Source organism: Euprymna scolopes, chromosome 24 (assembly GCF_053919585.1).
Source record: "Euprymna scolopes isolate OS-2025 chromosome 24, ASM5391958v1, whole genome shotgun sequence".
NCBI lineage: Eukaryota > Metazoa > Mollusca > Cephalopoda > Sepiida > Sepiolidae > Euprymna > Euprymna scolopes.
Window position 1 is genome coordinate 107121882 of NC_136505.1, and position 23262 is coordinate 107145143.

Here is a 23262-nt window from a genome sequence, read left to right on the forward strand (position 1 = left end):
AGTCTATAAGTAGGTAGCATATATGTTGTGGCGAACTAACCTATATATATATATATATATATATATATATATATATATATATATATTACTAGCATTTCAGACCGGCGTTGCCCGGGTGTTTTGAGGTGTTTGCTGAGCAAAACAAAAAAAAATTTTGACCCCTATTATGACCCCTTAAAATTTATTGTTTGAGGCTCAAATAAAGTTATTAAGTTAGATCCATGTCCAAGGAATCTATATCTAAAATTTCACGTGTTTAGACCCAAAATTGTAGGAGGAGTTTGGTAGAGTTCTCAAAGGTCAAATCGTTGAACTTTGACCCCTTAATCGCCAAATTTCTGTCCGAAAACCAATCACATCGATTTTCCCAAATCTCAGTACCCTGCATATCAAATTTCGAATCTGTAGGCTTAAAATTGACAGAGTTATTGCATAGGGAAATGTACACACATACACACACACACACACACACACACACACTTTCACTTATATATATATATATATATATATATATATATATATATATATAGTAATAAAAATTTAGCTGAAAAATGTTCAATGGTAAGGCAAAACAATCTGAATAAAAAAAGAAGCTCTACCCGATTAAGAGGAGCAAACAATAGAATAAGTTAAGAAGATAAAAAGTTAAGTTACATAGGAACTTTATTACATTATCATGTCAATAAGGGAGAAACTTTTTTAGACTATGGCATTTAGAACCGAAATGCTTCTTGTCAGAAGAGGAGAAAAAACTGGCATTATACAAAAGTCAAGGTAAAAAGACTGACTTTGAAAACGTTCAGATTATAAATGGAAAAAATTATTCTTGGCGTTGGGTAACATGATGGGGATAACAGAGAAAAGAGACAGAAAAAAACAATAAAAGCTAAAAAAATATTAAAAAAAAAAAATTTTCAAAACTTAAAAAAACTTTAATACATATATATGAACAAACATCATGAAAGTTACATAACTGGAACAGCTTGAATAAAAGTTGTTTGTACCAGTCTGAGGTACGTCCTTGACAATCAGTCTGACAGTGACTTTGTTGCTTGGCTGCAGGTATATGGTCCTGTTCAGTTTTAAGAGGTCCAACCTCCCAGGTTTTATCTTCTCTCTAAGAATGTGTTAGTTTTTTGGTAATCACGAGAGGTACTCTTAGGGCTGCTAAGGCATTTTCTATACCAGAATGCACTTCACCTAGTATGATTTTGTGCCTAACGTCCTGCAAAGGAGAGAGAGAGAGAGTTACATGTGTAATGTTGTCTGCTGAATGAACACATTGTGTCCGCTTTCAATTGCAAAGGAGACCAAGACAAAGAATAGGAAATAACTCCAACCCGCTTGTTCTTTTCTACAACGACGTTTATTTTCTCATCGTTACGTTAAGAGATCTCAAAAGTTATCTTGTCGCGCCAGAGATCTCGAAAGTTCTGTTTCTTGCTTATGATCGTCTTTTTTTTCTCTTTTTTATATAGTCTCTTTTTTTTTTCGCGGAGCATTTTTTTTTTTTAATGTAGGATTCACCACTTATCAAAGCCCAGAGACCACTCGAGGATGAGTGTTAAAAAGTGTACAGTAGTCAATCGGACAATATCATAGTAATTGTTAGAAGTGTAAATTTGGTAAATTGGATTACTTAAGGGGAACGGCTCAGCAAGAACTTGTTTACGTTGAACTTAAAGACGGCCACATTGTAGTCAGCTTACATATGCATATCCACGCTATGTTACAGATGCACATGAAATTATTTTTTTAAATATAAATTCAAAATTAAAAAAAAAATATTTCTAAATAAAAATAGTAACGTTCAAAAAAAAAAAAAAATCATAAATAAGTGAAAAAGATGACATCAGAATAATTCGAACCCATCTCTCCAGAACGTAATGTTAAAACGTTCCACTCTAGAAGAGACCAGCAGCACATTAGTTCAACGACTTCAACACATAAAACGGATTCGTTGTTTTTTGCACATGACCAGCTTTAAGGCTTATGTGCTCACAATCCGCGAAAATACATTTTTTGTGTTCAAGTTGTTTAAATCTGATTTTTTGCTGAAAATTTTATGTCGCTTGGATATTTTGATTTTGTTTTGTGCTTGTATTATTTTATTTTTTGTATTTAAATTATGAACGTCATTCCTAAAGTAAAGCCTTCTATATTTAACTCCAAAAATGAAAGAGCTACGAAGATGGGAGTGATACCATGAAAACTAGGGACCTTTTATGCTCCAGAATTTATTTTTCTACGCACTAAAAAAAATCTTTATACCGACGAAAATAAGATTCAGATGGTTTACCTTCTTCAGGTTCATAGCAGAAATTGTCAATCAAATTCCATATTGATTCTTGTGAAAATGCGGTATTATCGGTGGACATATTATTTTTTTATCACTTGAGTAAGCAGTTCTTTCATGAGCTGTTGATTTTCATATTGCTGATCTTGTTATCTTTCATTTGAACGTTCAAATAATTGTTGTGACTTTAATAATTGTTATTGCGTTTTTAATCTTACTGCGTTTATTAATTGTTTTTGTTCAATTTGCAGTTTTAACATTGGTTCCAATGTACTCTGTAAAGCGTCCGTCCTTATATGATTGGTAAAATACAGAATTTACAGAAATTTATCAAAACCGTGTTCAGATAAACCAGTTTTATTATTTTTTAGAACAATTGAGAGGGTGGGGGGGATAGTAATTCGTTTCCTTCAATAATTTTTGCAAACGAACGTCGAAAAAATTGTTCACAAATATAAATTCAAAATAAAAAAATTAAAAAAATTTCTAAATAAAAATCTTAACATTCGAATGAATAAATATTTTGTGTTCAAGTTGCTTAAATAGCATTGCTGATATGTTTTTTTTTGTAGAAAATTTTATGTTGCTTGAATATTTTGTTTTGTGCTTGCATTTTATTTTTTAAAGTAAAGTCTTCTATCTCTTTTTAACTCAAAAAATTAAAGAGCTATAAAGATGGGAATCATACTATTAAAACGAGCGACCTTTTGTGCTCCAGAATTTATCTTTCTACATAGTCACCACCATTCTCAATGCACTTATGGCAGCTATGAACGATGTTTGCGCATGGGCGTCCGAAATGTGCTTCCTTGTACGGGTAATTCCAAAAGTTAAGCTTCTTTTTTTTTTTATCTAAAAAAGCTGAAGAGCTGTGAAGACAGGAGTGGTAAGCAAGCGACCTTTTATGTTTCAAGAATTCTCAATAACGCATCTCTAAGATTAATGGCCGATGTAATTTGATGTTAATAATAATGAAGTCTACCCCAACCGATTAAATTATGCACAACACAAACCAACACTTGCCTTATATGATTGGTGAAATAGATCTTTTATGTATCTGTCCATAAAAAGGAGGTACTTTTGCATTTAGTGACCCATATTTCCGTGGTGTTACCCCAGCATAGGCCAGCAGCTGACATAAACTGCCGGAATATGCCAATGGCTGATCAAATTTTAAAATGATGAGAAAAAGGAACAACACGATTTATTGTATATTAATTTCAATGAAAAAAAAAAATTTTGATTACAATGTTCCGAAATGGTTTTTTTGTGTTCGTCTTATTTATTTATTACTTATTAAAATGTTCCTGTTACTATTCTCTTTTACTTTTTACTATCTTTTTACTTTAGGGTTCTTTTAAAGTCTGTGTGTTCTTACCTATATGGGTGTGTCGGTGTTCTATTGTTAGTTTCTTGCCTTAAAGGGTCTCGACATGTATGCGCAAATATATAATGTGTACATACCTGCTTGCTTTGTCCAGCGGATGGATATCTTGTCGCTGGGCTACCATCTCATGGGGAGTGGTACTTACTGCTGCAGACAGACGCATCCATAACACGAGATGGATTTGAAGCTTCAATTCTTTTATTAAAGGCAAGTCTATATCTGGAACCCATGGTTGTCGGAGATCCAAGATTTCCCGTCTACATTCTCTGCTGCCCAAGACCAACTCCAGCCCATATGGTCGCCAACCGGAAACCTACAACCACAATTCCCATTACCCCTAATTTCCAGAGCATCTAACTAGGTTGACAAAAGGTGACTTGAGTTTGACGGATGCCAAGTCTAACCTTCTGTGACCCCACTAAAATCGCTGATGGGAATCGAAAATATACCTACCTATATAACTTGCTATTTCTACAACTACCTAAATAGCATTTAAGCTGGGATTCCCAACATTACACGATAAATAAAAATATATTATAAAACTATTGTAAGTTTCATGAGTGATCCTTTATTCTTTTTTTTTTTTTTTGTAAATTTTTACTTTCTTTCCACCTTAACCCTCACCTTTAAAATGACATTTGTAGGTTTTATGGGTATGCTGAAAACGAATATCACATTTAAATTTGTGTAGGCAAGTAGTTTTCTAGATATTAAAACATTTTTATGCAATGTAATTTCTTATGTTATCACTGGTGGTTATTTTGAATGCAGTAACTTGAAAAGTACTTGTTTAGTTCGAAAAATTGCATTGCATAATAAAGGTCTTAATATTTGGGAAACTACTTGTCTCTGCAAAATTAAAATGTGATATTCGTTTTCAGCATACTCGAAAATCTTTAAAAGTCATCATTTTAAATGTTAAGGTTGAAAAATTAAAGATTTACCATTAATTGCCTGATATAAAGTATTTCCACCATATTGACCAAACCTAATTGACTTCAAAAGCAATTGCCTGATATGAAGGGTTGCCCCCACATTGACCAAACCTAATTGACTTTTTTGCTCCCGCCTCGAAGGTCAAGAACACAGGCCTCGCTACCCCCATGCCGAGCACCATATGTCGGTTTGCAAGTTGTATAAGTGTTCGGTAATTTTATGTAATTCATCTGAAACCTGTGGCACCATGCGTCGGTCACTAGTGTGTCTCATATTGCACTATGAGTCGTATTAGTATGTGTGTATATATATATATATATATATATATATATACTCAGGTTTTTTTATTCAAAAGTAATGGACTAATGAATTCAACGAGGTTGTTAGATAGTGCTCAATAAAAAGAGCTGATAATACTTGTTTATTGTTATATAAACATGGTCACATCCTGCTGCTACAAATAGCCACTTGTTTCAATCAAACAACAGATATCATCAGGCAGCGACTTGACTATTCAAAAGTTCAATGAATAATCTCAATAATAAGATTATTCATTGAACTTTTGAATAGTCAAGTCGCTGCCTGATGATATCTGTTGTTTGATTGAAACAAGTGGCTATTTGTAGCAGCAGGATGTGACCATGTTTATATAGCAATAAACAAGTATATATATATATATATATATATATATATAGTTTATCAAAAGTCTTTTCCAAAAAGTGAATGCATACCTGGAATCCGGTGTGGGGTTTCTCTGCGCTGTTTCTCCATTCTCTGAGGGTGATTTCTTGAAGTTGCGATCAGGCTGAGAAATATGACGAACTCATCTGGATATTCAAGGCGGATTGAACAACACGCAACACAAGTTGTTATATACAAGAAAATCTTAACTATTTATACAAGATATGTTACAATATTTTATAATAAAAGCAGTTAACAGCAATAATGATTAACTTTAACCATTAATTCTTTAAAAGCTAACTACTCTTAACTAACTACTGGGAAACAGAGGAAGGGTGCCCTCCCTCTTTTTACAGAGAGAGTAAAATATGCATGCTCACCTCATGGTTTCATGGACGAAAACAGAAAGAGTTCTGTCGAATTGCATTGTGGTCCCTTTTTCCTCTGTATCCATCTGGGAGCGACCAAATCACCCCCCCCACTAGCTATGATGGGAGGTGAGGCGGGGCAGGGATGACAACACTGTGGCACTTATGAAATAGTGCTGCAGTTTCTGATCATATGTTATTATAATAATATTAAAAAATGAGGCTACATTAAAGGGAGGTCACTCATATTTTTGTCCAGAGTTGTCAGAAACTGTGGCACTATTTCATAAGTGCCACAGTTTCTGCATAAAATAACGTAAAAAGAGTTGATGTGCCATAAAGCAGTACACCATATGTCAGTTTGCAAGTTGTGTGAGTGTTCGGTAATTTTATGTAATTCGTCTGAAACTGAAACTCCCTTATCTAAGCACTATTCATTCATACATGATTAAGTTCCGCTGCTTGAATCTGCTGTGCATAACATTTACGATCTATGGTTGGCTTAGTATCATATCGAATGTGTCCAAATATGCCAGCACGTCCGGTGGTGGGCTGACAAAAAAAAAAGTCAATCTTCCTGTAAGAGAGTATGGCGGCTGTATGCAAATGCCGAACCATGTGCGAAATGACGTTATGGTAAGGAAAAAGAAAAAGACTATAAAAAAGAATATGTGCACAGACAGAGGAGCACGTTCGAGAGCACGTTCAAAATGATGTTTGAGAGAACAAAGGTTAAGGAAAATGTGCACGATTACGGTTTATACAGGAAAGTACCTGGAAATAAATGTCATTGTTACAAAAAAAAAAAGAATACAGTTGTCTCAGTCGTGAAGGATTTCTCCTCCACTGACAGAGAACAAGAAATTGAAGTGAAGTATCTGAAGAACAGATGGTATTTATTTGCTCCCCCACCGAGCAAATTAGGCACAAGGCCGATTTTTAATGTGAGGAGTGAAGGGAGGGGGAAGGGAAAAAGGGGACCAGCTCCCGAGAGGTGGGAAATGGGAGCTGGTTAATGGTCAGGCATGTGGGGTTGCCCCCACATCTGGTCTTTGCTAGTCATAGCTAGTCATAGCTTGCAGTATCTGCCGGAACAGATACTACACTGTGATCTTGTCCCGAAGGCCAAGTGTGGTTGTTACTTGCTCTATGTTCCCTGTGATGTACTTTGCTACGTGTTGGGTCCCGGGTGTATAATGTCACTGCAGTTTGGTCTCCCTTTGCCAACCAAGCCACCAATATCCTACATGCGTTTTTTTTTTTTTTTTACTTGGGAGTCACCACTTATCAAGGCCTAAAGACCACTCGGAGATAGAGGTTAATTAATGTAAGGTGGTAGTATAGTAATCGTTAATAGTGTAAATTGGGTAGAATTTGATTATTTATGGGGACAGCTCAACAAGAACTTGTTTACATTGGATTTGAAGGCTACCATGTTGTATTCAACTGGGAAGCAGGCCAGCAGAACATCGTTCCACAGACAGACAGTTCTGGGAAAGAAGATTTGTTCCTGGAATATGCATTTAGATGTAGGCACGGTTAGAGAGTGGGGGAAATTGTTGATAGTGGTTGTAGCTAGTTGAGTGCTTTCTGTGAAAGTTTAGCAAGAGAGGGACCATAGATTGGAGTTCATATCTGAAAAGTTTATCTGTAAAGCTGGTAAAACATGAACTGTTTATCACAGAAAACAGTTGAAATAAGAAACAGTCAGTTATAATAATGGTTGGAGGGCAAGTAAAATCGTATGTTGATTTTTCAAACAACTGTAGAGAAAAATAACCACATGAAGTACTCTCTGTTAGCAACTCTTCATGTTCGGATGCAGTTGCTGGAGTGAAGGAGGCCAATCTGGCAACACTGAACAATCTACATAATATTCTACATAACAATCTACATAATATTCTACATAACAATCTACATAATATTCTACATAACATTCTACATAATATTCTACATAACATTCTACATAATATTCTACATAACAATCTACATAATATTCTACATAATAATCTATATAATATTCTACATAATAATCTACATAATATTCTACATAAAAATCAACATAATATTCCACATAACAATCTACATAATATTCTACATAATATTCTACATAATAATCAACATAATATTCTTCATAACAATCCACACAATAGTCTACATAAAAATCCACATAATATTCTACATAATATTCTAAATAACAATCTACATAATATTCTACATAACAATCTACATAATATTCTACATAACAATCTACATAATATTCTAAATAATATTCTACATAACAATCTACATAATATTCTACATAACAATCTACATAATATTCTACATAACAATCAACATAATATTCCACATAACAATCTACATAATATTCTACATAACAATCTACATAATATTCTACATAACAATCTACATAATATTCTACATAACAATCTACATAATATTCTACATAATAATCAACATAATATTCTACATAACAATCCACACAATAGTCTACATAAAAATCCACATAATATTCTACATAACAATCTACATAATATTCAACATAACAATCCACACAATATTCTACATAAAAATCCACATAATATTCTACATAACAATCTACATAATATTCTACATAATATTCTACATAATAATCAACATAATATTCTACATAATTTTCTACATAACAATCTACATAACAATCTACATAATATTCTACATAACAATCTACATAATATTCTACATAACAATCTACATAATATTCTACATAACAATCAACATAATATTCCACATAACAATCTACATAATATTCTACATAACAATCTACATAATATTCTACATAACAATCTACATAATATTCTACATAACATTCTACATAATATTCTACATAACATTCTACATAATATTCTACATAACAATCTACATAATATTCTACATAATAATCTACATAATATTCTACATAATAATCTACATAATATTCTACATAACAATCAACATAATATTCCACATAACAATCTACATAATATTCTACATAATATTCTACATAATAATCAACATAATATTCTTCATAACAATCCACACAATAGTCTACATAAAAATCCACATAATATTCTACATAATATTCTAAATAACAATCTACATATTATTCTACATAACAATCTACATAATATTCTACATAACAATCTACATAATATTCTAAATAATATTCTACATAACAATCTACATAATATTCTACATAACAATCTACATAACAATCTACATAATATTCTACATAACAATCTACATAATATTCTACATAACAATCTACATAATATTCTACATAACAATCAACATAATATTCCACATAACAATCTACATAATATTCTACATAACAATCTACATAATATTCTACATAACAATCTACATAATATTCTACATAACAATCTACGTAATATTCTACATAACAATCTACATAATATTCTACATAATAATCAACATATTATTCTTCATAACAATCCACACAATAGTCTAAATAAAAATCCACATAATATTCTACATAACAATCTACATAATATTCAACATAACAATCCACACAATATTCTACATAAAAATCCACATAATATTCTACATAACAATCTACATAATATTCTACATAACAAGCTACATAATATTCTACATAATATTCTACATAATAATCAGCATAATATTCTACATAATTTTCTACATAACAATCTACATAACAATCTACATAATATTCTACATAACAATCTACATAATATTCTACATAACAATCTACATAATATTCTACATAACATTCTACATAATATTCTACATAACAATCTACATAATATTCTACATAACAATCTACATAATATTCTACATAAATATCAACATAATATTCTACATAATATTCTACATAACAATCTACATAATATTCTACATAACAATCTACATAATATTCTACATAATATTCTACATAATATTCTACATAATATTCTACATAATATTCTACATAATATTCTACATAATATTCTACATAACAATCTACATAATATTCTACATAACAATCTACATAATATTCTACATAACAATCTACATAATATTCTACATAATAATCAACATAATATTCTACATAACAATCCACACAATATTCTGCATAAAAATCCACACACTATTCTTCATAAGAATCTACATAATATTCTGCATAAAAATCTACATAATATTCTACATAATAATCAACATAATATTCTACATAATAATCAACATAACATTCTACATAATAATCAACATAATATTCTACATAACAATCCACACAATATTCTACATAAAAATCCACATAATATTCTACATAACAATCTACATAATATTCTACATAACAATCTACATAATATTCTACATAACAATCTACATAATATTCTACATAACAATCTACATAATATTCTACATAACAATCTACATAATATTCTACATAACAATCTACATAATATTCTACATAACAATCTACATAATATTCTACATGATAATCAACATAATATTCTACATAACAATCTACATAATATTCTACATAATAATCTACATAATATTCTACATAACAATCCACATAATATTCTACATAACAATCTACATAATATTCTACATAACAATCTACATAATATTCTACATAACAATCTACATAATAATCTACATAATATTCTACATAACAATCTACATAATATTCTACATAACAATCTACATAATATTCTACATAACAATCTACATAATATTCTACATAACAATCTATATAATATTCTACATAACAATCTTCATAACATTCTACATAATATTCTACATAACAATCTACATAACAATCTACATAACATTCTACATAATATTCTACATAATATTCTACATAACAATCTAATAATCTACATAACAATCTACATAATATTCTACATAACAATCTACATAATATTCTACATAACAATCTACATAATATTCTACATAACAATCTACATAACAATCTACATAATATTATACATAACAATCTACATAATATTCTACATAACAATCTACATAATATTCTGCATAACATTCTACATAACAATCTACATAATATTCTACATAACAATCTACATAATATTCTACATAACAATCTACATAATATTCTACATAACAATCTACATAATATTCTACATAACATTCTGCATAATATTCTACATAACAATCTACATAACAATCTACATAATATTCTACATAATAATCAATATAATATTCTACATAACAATCTACATAATATTCTACATAACAATCTACATAATATTCTACATAATAATCTACATAATATTCTACATAATATTCTACATAACAATCCACATAATATTCTACATAACAATCTACATAATATTCTGCATAACAATCTACATAATATTCTACATAACAATCTACATAATATTCTACATAACAATCTACATAATATTCTACATAACAATCTATATAATATTCTACATAACAATCTTCATAACATTCTACATAATATTCTACATAACAATCTACATAACATTCTACATAACATTCTACATAACAATCTACATAACATTCTACATAATATTCTACATAACATTCTACATAATATTCTACATAACAATCTACATAATATTCTACATGATAATCAACATAATATTCTACATAACATTCTGCATAATATTCTACATAACAATCTACATAATATTCTACATAACAATCTACATAATATTCTACATAACAATCTACATAATATTCTAATTGCTACTTTCCTAATTATTTTGTACATTACATTTTGAAAACTGGCTTTAAAAAGCCTCATCGTGCAACCCTGGATAAAAATATGAGACTGACCTCCCTTTGACGTAGCCTCATTTTTTAATATTATTATAATAATATATGATCATTGTTGTAATAGTGTATGGAAAGAACTCATAGTAATTTCAATGTGCAGTAGTTCTTCACTGAAGAAAGAAGTCAGCGAAATGCTATGTAAAAGAAGGGAACATTCAAAAGAAACAGAGCAAAAAAAGAACCTTGTCTGCCTAAATGTTCTGAACTTTAGGAATAAAGGTTAGCTCCTACAATGTGCTTTTATTATTTGTATTGAACTATGTAGCACAACAATACTTTCTGAATCTTTATTAGTACTTATTAATTTATAGCGTTTAAGTCAGTTGTATATTTAAAATACAATGGATACTATTTTCAAAGAAATTTAAATAAACTTATATTTGCTGAATGTGATTTTGTTATTATGTAAAAAAAAACAACTTTTTTTCGCTATCCAGAAAAATATTACCTTTATTAAAACGTATTTTTTGATTAAATATATTTTTCATTCTGTGGAATTTCCACGGGTCCTGCTAGTCTTCATCATTTCTGCATCCAATCATCGTCTCTTGTTTACCAACATTTTCTTGTAGTTCTGAAGTTAGATTTTTTTTAAAGTGTTATAGTCAAGATTGTCTGCTCCTTTTGACTTCCGGTTTCTGTTCTGTAGACAGGACAATAGTGATAAGCAAGATATGGTCCCTTTTGATTAATGATGATCATCCTCTCACATAACGTGAACGCTCATTTCCCTTTCTTTATGTTAAGAATGGCTTTCTCGCCCACTTGACCATGTCTAATAATCCAGGACAAATGGATAGCAGAAACCAGAAGTGAATCTTGACTCAATTCTTTTTATGGAAGACTAGCTTGGGTGCCCGGCGTTGCCTGGGTGTTTGGAGATGTGTGTTGAGCAAAAAAAAAAGAAAAAGTGGTAATAGGCAAGTAGACTTGAACCTGGACCGTGAAGGAGAAAAAGGACGTGAAAAAAAAGTGATGTCTTTGCCGTTGCATCCATTGCCAAACCGAAGGTGGCGAAGGTTTAAATTAAGGCTAGTCAATAAAAGGGGGGGATGACTTTCGAAAATATCGGCAAAAAAAGCGACCCCTCTTTGTAGAAAAATGCCCAGTAGAGGGTGAAGGAATTAATGTTTTTAGCCAATTTTTCGATGTTTGTCGTCCGAAGAGTTGAGCTTCAAAACGATAAGATCTCATAAAAATCCGTCAAAAGTTTTAGGCAGACATACATACATACATACATACATTTAAACAGACAGGTGAGATTTATATTATAGATGACTGCCTTTTACGATAAGTAGAAATAATTTCTATGGAGGGAGGAAGGGAAAGGGTGGGAAGTGAAAAAGGGGACTGTTAATAATGGTACCATATGCCGGGGCTGCTTCAAGAAGCAATGCCCCTGACCCACTTCCAGTTGGCTGATCTAATAGTTAGATGTTCGATACCCTACCAACCAAGCTTACGAAGGTGCAGGCAAGACAAAGGTGACAAGCAAGATATGCTCCCCTCTGATTAATGATTGCCTTCCTTTCAGATAACGTGAAAGCCAACCCCCTTTCTTTATATTAAGAATGGCTTTCCCGCACACTTAACCATGTCTGATTATTCAGCCACAAATGGACAGCAGAAACCATAAAAAAGAACAGAAAATCTTGATTATAACCAAAGATGCGTATCATCAATTGTTGGCTGTCATTTCGTCTCGTCTCATCACTATGAACAACAATGACGGAGCTCCCCATCCATCCACGTTCTTTTGGTGAGATATGCGTGCTTTATGCTGAGGTGGTTAAGAAGTACAATTTCGAACAACCTGTTCGACTTCCTTCAATTTGAGGCCCTGTCGGCGGGGCATTAGAATACACCGACTGCCCCCCTGCAGAGGGTAAAAGTCCCTCAATGGGGGTCCTGGATATGACCTTAAACTATATCCAGTGGTGAGGCCCCAGCTTGTGGGTTTTGGGGAATGTGGAGCCACCCGGAGTGGTAGTACCTGTTAGGGTCCCAACTATGGGTTAAATAGAAACCGACTTGAAAACAACAAATATATTCTATTAAAAAAATTTTTCTTCAAAATCTTTGGGTTTGGCATTGAATAACCCGGAAAGGGTTGATATGCCGTACAACAAAAACAACCAACCAACCAATCCTTCAATTTGAAATTTCTCAACCGGTCTTGTTGGGTTTAAATAGACAAACTGTTTAAAAGCAGGAACCTGAAATCAAAAAGAGCAATAATGACGGAGCATTCTCCTTCTTTTTGATTAAGACGGCATACACCATGCTGAAGCAGTTAAGATATCCAATCGTCGTTTCTTTTTGGCTGGATGTAATAGCTCGCCTTCTCAATAGTTTCTTGTAGTTTCTTGCAATGATTAGACGAGCTGAAACAACCGTCAACAGTTGATATCAGTCGATGTTATGCATCTTCGGTTATAATCAAGATTTTCTGCTGTCCATTTATGGCTGAATAATCAGACATGGTCAAGTGTGTGAGAACTATACTTCTTGCCATACTGGAAAATCTAAGATACCTAAGTAGTGACTAAACACTGAACCATTGAAGCACAATGCTTCCTTTATTATAGCTGCAGGCCAGTCACCACTTAACAACTGTACCGGGAGTACTCTAAGTTTATTATTTTTCAATAGCTGAATTAAATCACCAGTTTAAACTATCACTTGCAGCCCTTGATATTCCCAATTAGTCACCCATTTTAATATTAACCAGGCTCAACGTTGCTTAACTGCTGCTTATTTTATGTACCCACTTAAACTCACAGGCTCTTCTCCTTCTCCCCTCTTCCTCTTGTCCCTCCTGTTTTTCTCTTTACTTTTTGTAAAACTCAATCATGTTCTGCAAAGTTAAAAACAAAAACAATTTTCCTAAACAAATGCAAACCAAACACCATGAATAAATATTTAAAGATGCCAATCTGTTGGTGCCCAATGCCCTACTGCTCTCTTGCTCGCTAAATGTAGTCGTTGTGGTGATCCTTAAACATGCATTTAAAACGAAAAATTTTTATAACTGCCGACCACTCACCACTTAACAATTTTACCATGACCCCATGAGTACTCTTAGCTTGTTATTTTTCAATAGCTGAATTAAGTAACCAATAGAAAACCAACTGATAAACCAGCTGTGTATTTTGTGTACCTATTTAAACTCACAATCTCTTCTCCTCCGCCCCTCTCTTTTTCTCTTTGTAAAACTCAATCATGTTCTGCAATATTAAGTATTTTATTTAAACTAACAAGCTCTTCTCCTTCTCCCCCCCATCCCTCTCTTTGTAAAACTCAATCATGTTCTGCAATATTAAATATTTTATTTAAACTAACAAGCTCTTCTCCTTCTCTCCCCCATCCCTCTCTTTGTAAAACTCAATCATGTTCTGCAATATTAAGTATTTTATTTAAACTAACAAGCTCTTCACCTTCTCTCCCCCATTCCTCTGTTTTTCTCTTTGTAAAACTCAATCATGTTCTGCAATATTAAGTATTTTATTTAAACTAACAAGCTCTTCTCCTTCTTCCCCCCATCCCTCTCTTTGTAAAACTCAATCATGTTCTGCAATATTAAATATTTTATCTAAACTAACAAGCTCTTCTCCTTCTACCCCCATCCCTCTCTTTATAAAACTCAATCATGTTCTGCAATATTAAATATTTTATTTAAACTAACAAGCTCTTCTCCTTCTCTCCTCCATCCCTCTCTTTTTCTCTTTGTAAAACTCAATCATGTTCTGCAATATTGAGAATAAAAAACAACAATTTTCATAACCAAACCAAACACCTTGAATAAATATTTGAAGATATAAAGAACTTGAAGCATAAAAACGTTTTCCAAAATTACTGGATTCTAGATACTAACATTAAATAACCTGTAATGGGTTGGTATGCCGTAGCTGACCTTGTAAACAATCCAAATTCTACCTAATCTACAGCATTAACGAATGACTCACTTGTAGAAAAAAAAAAGATAAAATAAAATAATAAAAAAAAATAACCCATCCCTGTGTTAGTGCCCATTGCCCTTATGCTTATAAATATAGTCGTTGTGGTAACCCTGAAACATGCATTTAAAATAAGATACGGATATGAATTGCATGTCCAAAGTAATTTATTGCTTGGTCGTTTTGCTATCATGTGAATTAAATTCAGACATTTTTCAAAATACCAAATCTGAAAGATGAGAAAGATTGGATTCAGATGATAAATAAAACAAATTTAATTCCTTCATCTTTTTTTTTTTTTTTTATTGTTGATGCAGTCTGCTGTTTGCTGGCCGAAGGCGATCAACATTTGTGGTGAAATCCATCCTCGAGCCATGGAAAAAATTGCAGCCAACATCAAAGGGGTCAACGAAATGAGGGTCGAAAAATCTTTGTAAGTAACTTTTTCTTTTTTTTTTTTCTAAAAGTTACTTCAAACTAATTGACTGGATCAAAATATATCAATTTGAGATTTAATGGAAGAACATGGTGCATTTAACTTTATCTTTTAATTATTTTAATCAATTTATTCATCCATGTGATCGTCCAGTAGCTGAAAGCTCAAAAGAGACATTTATTTATAATATTAACGTTTGTTATTATGCTTTGCTATCTTCAGTTAGACCAGATTGTGCATTGTCATGAGAATGCTCATGACAATTTTCTGTGTCTTACTACTTCCTCTGGTACAACCAGATAAGGCTGTCTTTTTTTTTTTTTTTTTTTGCACAGGCATCACCACATTATCAAGGGCAAGAGGCCACTCAAGGATAAGGGTTAAAGAGTGTACAGTAGAAATTGGACAATATAGTAATCATTAGTAATGAAAATTCGGTAAATTTGATAACTTATATGGAACGGCTCATCAAGAACTTATTTACGTTAGACTTGAACACAACCATATTGTAGTCAGCTGGAAAGCAGGAAAACGGAAGACAATTCCACAGGCGCACAGTTCTAAGAAAGAAGCTTTGTTCATGGAATCTACGTTTAAGTTTATGCACACTTTTTGTTTTTCTACTTCCTTTTGCAAAACTTAATTATATTCTGCAAAACCAAAACCAAAAACCCACTTTTTCCCCTTTTCCTTCTTCCCATTTTCCTTTTCTCTTTCTATCTCCCCCACTTCCTGACTGGTTTTGTAACTTAAAATTCACCAAACATTAATCCTGTAACCCTTTTCCCTCTCCCATTGCAAAACTCATTCATGTTCTGCAGGAAACAAAAACGATAAAATCCACTATAAAACAACCAAAGCAAACACTACAAATTAGCAATTGAAGATACAAAAAGTTTGAAGAATAAAAAAATTTCTACGAAATAACTGGATGCAACATGAATACTATTTCCAAAATGATTGGATTCGGCATTCAATAACCTGAAAAGGGTTGATATGCCGTAAAAAAAAAAAAACCAAACTCTACAGATAAATATTTAAAGATATAAAGAACTCGAAGCATAAAAATTGCTTTCAAAATAACTGGATTCAGCATTAAATAACCTGAAAAGGGTTGATATGCCGTGGTAGGAAGATTTGACTTTGCTAGTTCGCCTATCTAGTTCAGTCTTTGTGCAATTTTCTCTTGTAACTTTATTGAAAAGGGTTGATATGCCATAAAACAAAACAACCAAACCAAACCTTACTACTTCCGTGTTGGCTCATGATAAATTGTAAACCCTGTTTAGCTTGTGACATCATCATTAGAAGACGTACAGAGCCAACAGATTCCTTCTATCCATTTTTTCTTTTAGTAGATCTCCCTGCTCATAGATATATTACCTTTATTACGACTGAAGAACTCCATCAATCTCCTGTATAGTAATCCTCCACTGTATCAGAGAGAGATTAACAGGTGATGCGCCTTGCTCAGGGGTGACCTTAAACAGAGGTCTTATACATACTGGCTTATCTGAATCCATACAGCGCCTAGTATTCCTAAATAGTCACCTATCTGGTTGGCCGGGCTCGACAGTGCTCAACTTTGGTAATTTGATGAAAACTTTGGTGTCAATGTGATAATGTTAAGCTTTTCTTAAACATGTGTTTCTATTTGACTGTTTGGATCAATAATAAGTTCTGATATTTGTCTCGAATCAAAATGTAGCATTAATCATATCCAATGGAAGAATGTGATGCGTGAATTTAACTTTATCTTTAACCCTTATCCTTGAGTGGCCTCTTGGCATTGATAATGTGGTGATGCCTATGTAAAAAAAAAAAATATTTTACTGAAAACATTTGAGAGAAATCGAACATTTATTCATCCATGTGATCGTCCAGTAGCTAAAAGGTTAAAAGAGACATTTATTTATATTACTAGCAGGCCGCCTGGCATTGCCCAGCTGTAAAATACGCTCAAATAGGATATTTTAATTAATGCAGATTTCCTATTTATTATTTTACTAGCGGGACCTGTGGAAATTCCACAGGGGACTCCTTCATTGATGTTGGCATTCTGTAGATGTTTAGTATAAGTGTAGACGCTCTGATATTATTGTAGCTTTTTTGTTAAAACCGCAAAAGTATTTATCTAAGCTAGCACGAACGCCTGGTAGAGCTTGGTTGTAAAATACACTTAAATATGATATCTTAATTCTTGCAGATTTCGTATATATTATTATAGAGTTAATGTTCTATCGATTTTTATATATTATAAAGTTGCAATTTCAAAAATAAAAAAATATATCCATATGACTTGGGTGCATTAGCTTGACTCGAAACCGAAATAAAAACTTATGAAAAACATAGATGTATATATATATATATATATATAACTTGAGTTCCTTCAGTCATAATCGAAACCGAAACTTATGAAGAATCCTTGATAAAATTATTTATAAAAAAAATAGATGATTTAAATGTCATCAGCTATAGTCTAAACCGAAACCAAAAATTATGAAGGATTCTTGGTAAAATTATTTATGACAAGAAATAGAAGAACATAACAATTAAACGACCCACAGCATGACACACAAAAGAACACACACGCTATCGTATTAATATATAGATTATATTGGACACAATATACAGTAATGATTTAAAAAGTAAAAAAAAAAATGACTTGTGCGCCACCACCGTGAATCGAAACTAAAACGTTTAACTTACAATTTAGTTTTTCCTTTGACGTTAATAACTGTACTATGAAGACATGTTTGCTATAAGGCTAAAAATTAAAACATGAACCAATTACTATTACGTAGCGCCTGCATATTCATAATGCCGTCATTCAACCTTCACGTGGCAAATTTCAGTTTTTTAATTTTCACACTTTTGCAACGATTTTCCCCGGCTAAAACCTAAATATAAAGTTTTGCATGGGTTCAAATCCCCAATATATTAAGTCTCATGCCTGTAGATCAAAAACTGACAGAGGAGTTTGGTAGGCAACATTTTTTAAACAAATATATATACATAAATATATATAGAAAGAGTTTTGTGTTTACTATAACCTTTTTATGCAAATATTACACAAGTATAAATCATGTAGAATATCTGCATGAATATAATTACAAGTAATAGTTAACTAAAAATGATCATCCCATAAAAAAAAAACCGAAAAAACTAATAAGGAATTAATTAAAATGAATGTTTAAATGAATATGCAAATTAGCTAGATCTTTTGCAGATGAATAACATGATAATGTTTTGGACAAATGGTTGGTTAAAACCAGGATTTCTTGTTAGGCGACTTAATAAATAGTTACTTTCAACAGAAGAAACCAGTCTTCATAAAAGGAAAAGGAAGAGGAGTGATTTCTTCTGTTGTAAGAAGTCATTTATTAAGTCGCCTGACGAGGATTTCTGGTTTTAGCCTACCATTTGTCCGAAACATTAGCATGTCCAGTGTCACAACCATATAAATTTGTTTCTAGTAATAAAAATATAGCTTGCTCTTCTTTTATTGAGCTCTCTTAATAACCTTGTTAAATTCATTAGTTATCACCAGGGCTATGACAACAGCATATTCTTTTCATTGTTTTGACTCTCGAGTATATACCCGACACAGTTAATCAACCGATAACCACATCACTATATAAAAACATATAAGATATCAACGGATACACACTCGAGAGTCAAAACAATGAAAAGAATATGCTGTTGTCCAAGCCCTATTATTATTATTATTATTATATATATATATATATAAATTTTTTACTGTAATAATAATTAAATACCCACAGACACTAGTGTTTCATGCTTTCGGGAATCTTCAGTGCAAGATGTCACGATTAACACCAGTCGATAGATTCGAACTCGGCAACACAAGCCATCTCTGGCTTGGTTAGCAAAGACCGTATCCATTCGGCTACCGTTAACCGGGTGAAATAACGTTGAAATTTAAACATTTTATCGTTAACTTTTTTTTTTTTTTTGCGTCAGTTAGAGTGATCTAATCATTATATGATGATCGACGCATAAGAGCTAAATTGACTGAATTAATTTAACTGAAAGTGCTCAATGAATTGAAGGGCCTGACATATATATAGGAAATTTATTACTGTGAGTCCAGAATGAGTTTACATATTGTTTCAGCTAGAGGAAGATCCTAAAAAAGAAGAGGAAATATCCGACTAGCATCGTCAGAATTCATAGATGGACCCTGGTGTATATATATATATATATATATATATATATATATATATATATATATATAAAAATCTTTGAATTCTGACGATGCTAGTTGGATATTTCCTCTTCTTTTTGAGGATTTTACCCTAACTGAAACAATATGTAAACTCATTCTGGACTCGCAGTAATAAATTTCATATATACTGCTCTCGCTACACATTGAGCACTCTAGTCCGGTTTTTTCACCACTGGTAAATAAATATCTTCTTTTATTGAGCACTCTTAATAACCTTGTTAAATTCATTAGTTATCACCAGGGCTATGACAACAGCATATTCTTTTCATTGTTTTGACTCTCTAGTATATATCCGGCACAGACACATTTTATCAACCGAGAACCACATCACTCTATATAAAAACATATAAGATATCAACAGATACACACTCGAGAGTCAAAACAATGAAAAGAATATGCTGTTGTCCTAGCCCTAATTATCACTCTTGAATACCTTTAACCTGGTGTATATATATATATATATATATATATATATATATATATATATATATATATATATATATATATATATATACACATTGAGCACTTTAGTCCGGTTTTTTCACCACTGGTATATATATATATATATGTGTGTGTTGAGACAATTAACTGGAATTGGAAATCAGAAAAATCGGACCATTTTAGATTATTGGAATTGGAAAAATTTGTGGTTATTTTTCGATGCCAAAAATGATTCTTTTGATTGTCTTTTATATTTGATTTTGTTTAAAACAAAACCTTCTGGGTAATCTCCAAAAATACCGTTAGGGCTTACAACATGGCCGCCAGAAGAGTCAACAAAAAACTGCGAATAAAATATATAAAACTCGTAATTTCTGTTTTTAAAGTGGGTTGCCAATTTTCTTTATGAAATATACTTCCAAAATAAACTATTACAGTCGTTTAAAACATAATAGAAGTATTATTTTTTATTTTTTTAAAAACAATGTTTACAAAATGTCTACGAACGTTCCTTCCTTCAAGTTACAACATGGTTGTTTTCAAATCAAATGTTAACAAGTGCTTGTTTATAAATAGTCCTCAGAAGTAATCACATTTTGTTCATTCCGTTTTCAATCCTCTCATAACATTCTTCATCATTCAACTGATAATCTATTCAAATAGCATTTATGGGCCAAAAAAGAAGGGCTAAGTGCAACAAGCCATGCAAAAGTGTTAGAGAGTGGTCGGACAGAAGCAGTAGATTATCTGTTTATCTGTTTAATTACCTGTGTATCTACCGATGTTTTTAAAGTTTGAATGTTTAAGGTGACTTTCAACTTGGATATGGAAGAGAAAGGCATCTTCAATGAAGCAGAAACACGAACCGAGAATGGGGTAAAAGGTACATCTTTTGCCTGAGATCACAACGATGCTTGGGTGAAAACTCCTCAAAATATACACTAACTTGGGTGCCTGGTGTTGCCCGGGTGTGTTGAGGTGTGTGTAAGGGGTATTATTTGGGCAAAAAAAAAAAATGAATTAAAACAACTTAAAATACTAGCAAGTACCTGTGCGAGCACAAAAAAAAAAGAAAAAATTAGGAGTAGTAAGCCGTCTTGAACGCACCAGAGGAAAAGGTTGGTTGGTTGTTTTTGTTTTACGGCATATCAACCCTTTTCGGGTTATTTAATGCCGAATCCAAAGATTTTGAAGAAAAAATTCTTTTAATAGAATATATTTGTTGTTTTCACGTCCGTTTCTATTTAACCCATAGTTGGAACCCTAACAGGTATTACCACTCTGGGTCAGAGTGGACCTGGGAGCAATGGTAATTAAAGGGTGGCTCCACACTCCCCAAAGCCCACAAGCTGGGGCCTCACCACTGGATATAGTTTAAGGTCATATCCAGGACCCCCATTGAGGGACTTTTACCCTCTGCAGGGGGGCAGTCGGCATATTCTAATGCCCCACCGACAGGGCCCCAGAGGAAAAGGAGGTGAAAAAAAGCAAACAGTTTTATCGATACGCCCACTGCGATTGTGACATGTATACACTTTATGTCAAAATCGTCCCTACATTCACAATTGTGTCTTCCTTCAAAATCTTGTCTCTTCTCTCAAAATCTTGTCTTTCTTCAAAATTGTGTCTTCCCTCAAAATCGTCTCCCCTCTCACATCTTCTGCTGCTCAAGTAAGGGGCAGATAATCATTCAAACATCCCCTTTTTTTTTAGTCAAATAAATTTTACTTAATTTTACTTTTTTCTTTCTTCCTAATCATGTATTTAAAGCAAAATATTTAAATCAAGTTCTTTTACTCTCTGATATTGCTCTCTAATCGTGAAGAAAAAAAAAACTGGAATCTATTTTATATCACTCTTTGTCTGTTCGTTTCAGTTTTTCTTGAAACCACTGAGCCGATTTGACTGAATTTTTGCGTGGACCCTTGTTATAATAAGATGCAGCAAACTAAGTAATATGATATCCATTCAATGCAGAGTAAGGGATTAATAGGAATTATTATTTAATGTAAAAATTATCTTCTATATATATAAAAGCCAAACGTCTGTGTGTATGTATGTATGTATGTTTGTTTGTAACGCTAAAACTTTTGAAAGACGCAACCAAACTTGACAAATTTGGTATCATATCGAAGCCCCATCACCCGGATGACAAATATCGAAATTTCACGTCAAACGGACCACTAGAAGTTGGTCAACTGATCAGTTATCTTCGAGGGGGGGGCCCCAAAAAACCTGTCATTAACGCTAAAACTTGAGATGAAAGATTCCTCTCCCCTAAGAATAAAACATATGTTCAATATCTGCTTTTGTTTTTTCATTGTTTATACGGTCCCGAGCAACGCTGGGTAGCCCTGCTAGTATATATATAAAAGCGAAAATGTATGTATGTATGTACGCTTTTCCTCGATGCCCACAAAAGGCTTCTTTCAAAGAAGCGCTTGCTCGGTTCACAACTTCTTAAAACTTTTTATATCATCTATAAATTGTAATATCTCACACTTAACCACGAAGCTCGCCTGTCTATTTAATTTTATTGACTTTCAAACGTTAATTATTCCACATTTCCCCGCATCGGCACGCGTTACATTCGGTTTTCGGTATAAACAAAAAGCGAAACTCGACTCTAATAACAGGGCCAGTGACTAGGCCTTCAGGACAAGATCAAAGTGTAGTATCAGTTCTTCAGATGCTGCACTTC

The 23262-nt window shown here is 32.4% G+C and overlaps 1 protein-coding gene across 1 annotated transcript in view; it reads left to right on the forward strand.

The window, feature by feature from the left end:
* LOC145246542 (tRNA (guanine(6)-N(2))-methyltransferase THUMP3-like) overlaps positions 1-23262 on the forward strand; it is a 613480-nt gene that overhangs the window by 547135 nt on the left and 43083 nt on the right. Inside the window, exon 5 of the mRNA XM_080108145.1 lies at positions 15753-15868. Within this exon, the coding sequence (XP_079964271.1) occupies positions 15753-15868 (116 nt within the window). The remainder of the gene's footprint in view (positions 1-15752; positions 15869-23262) is intronic.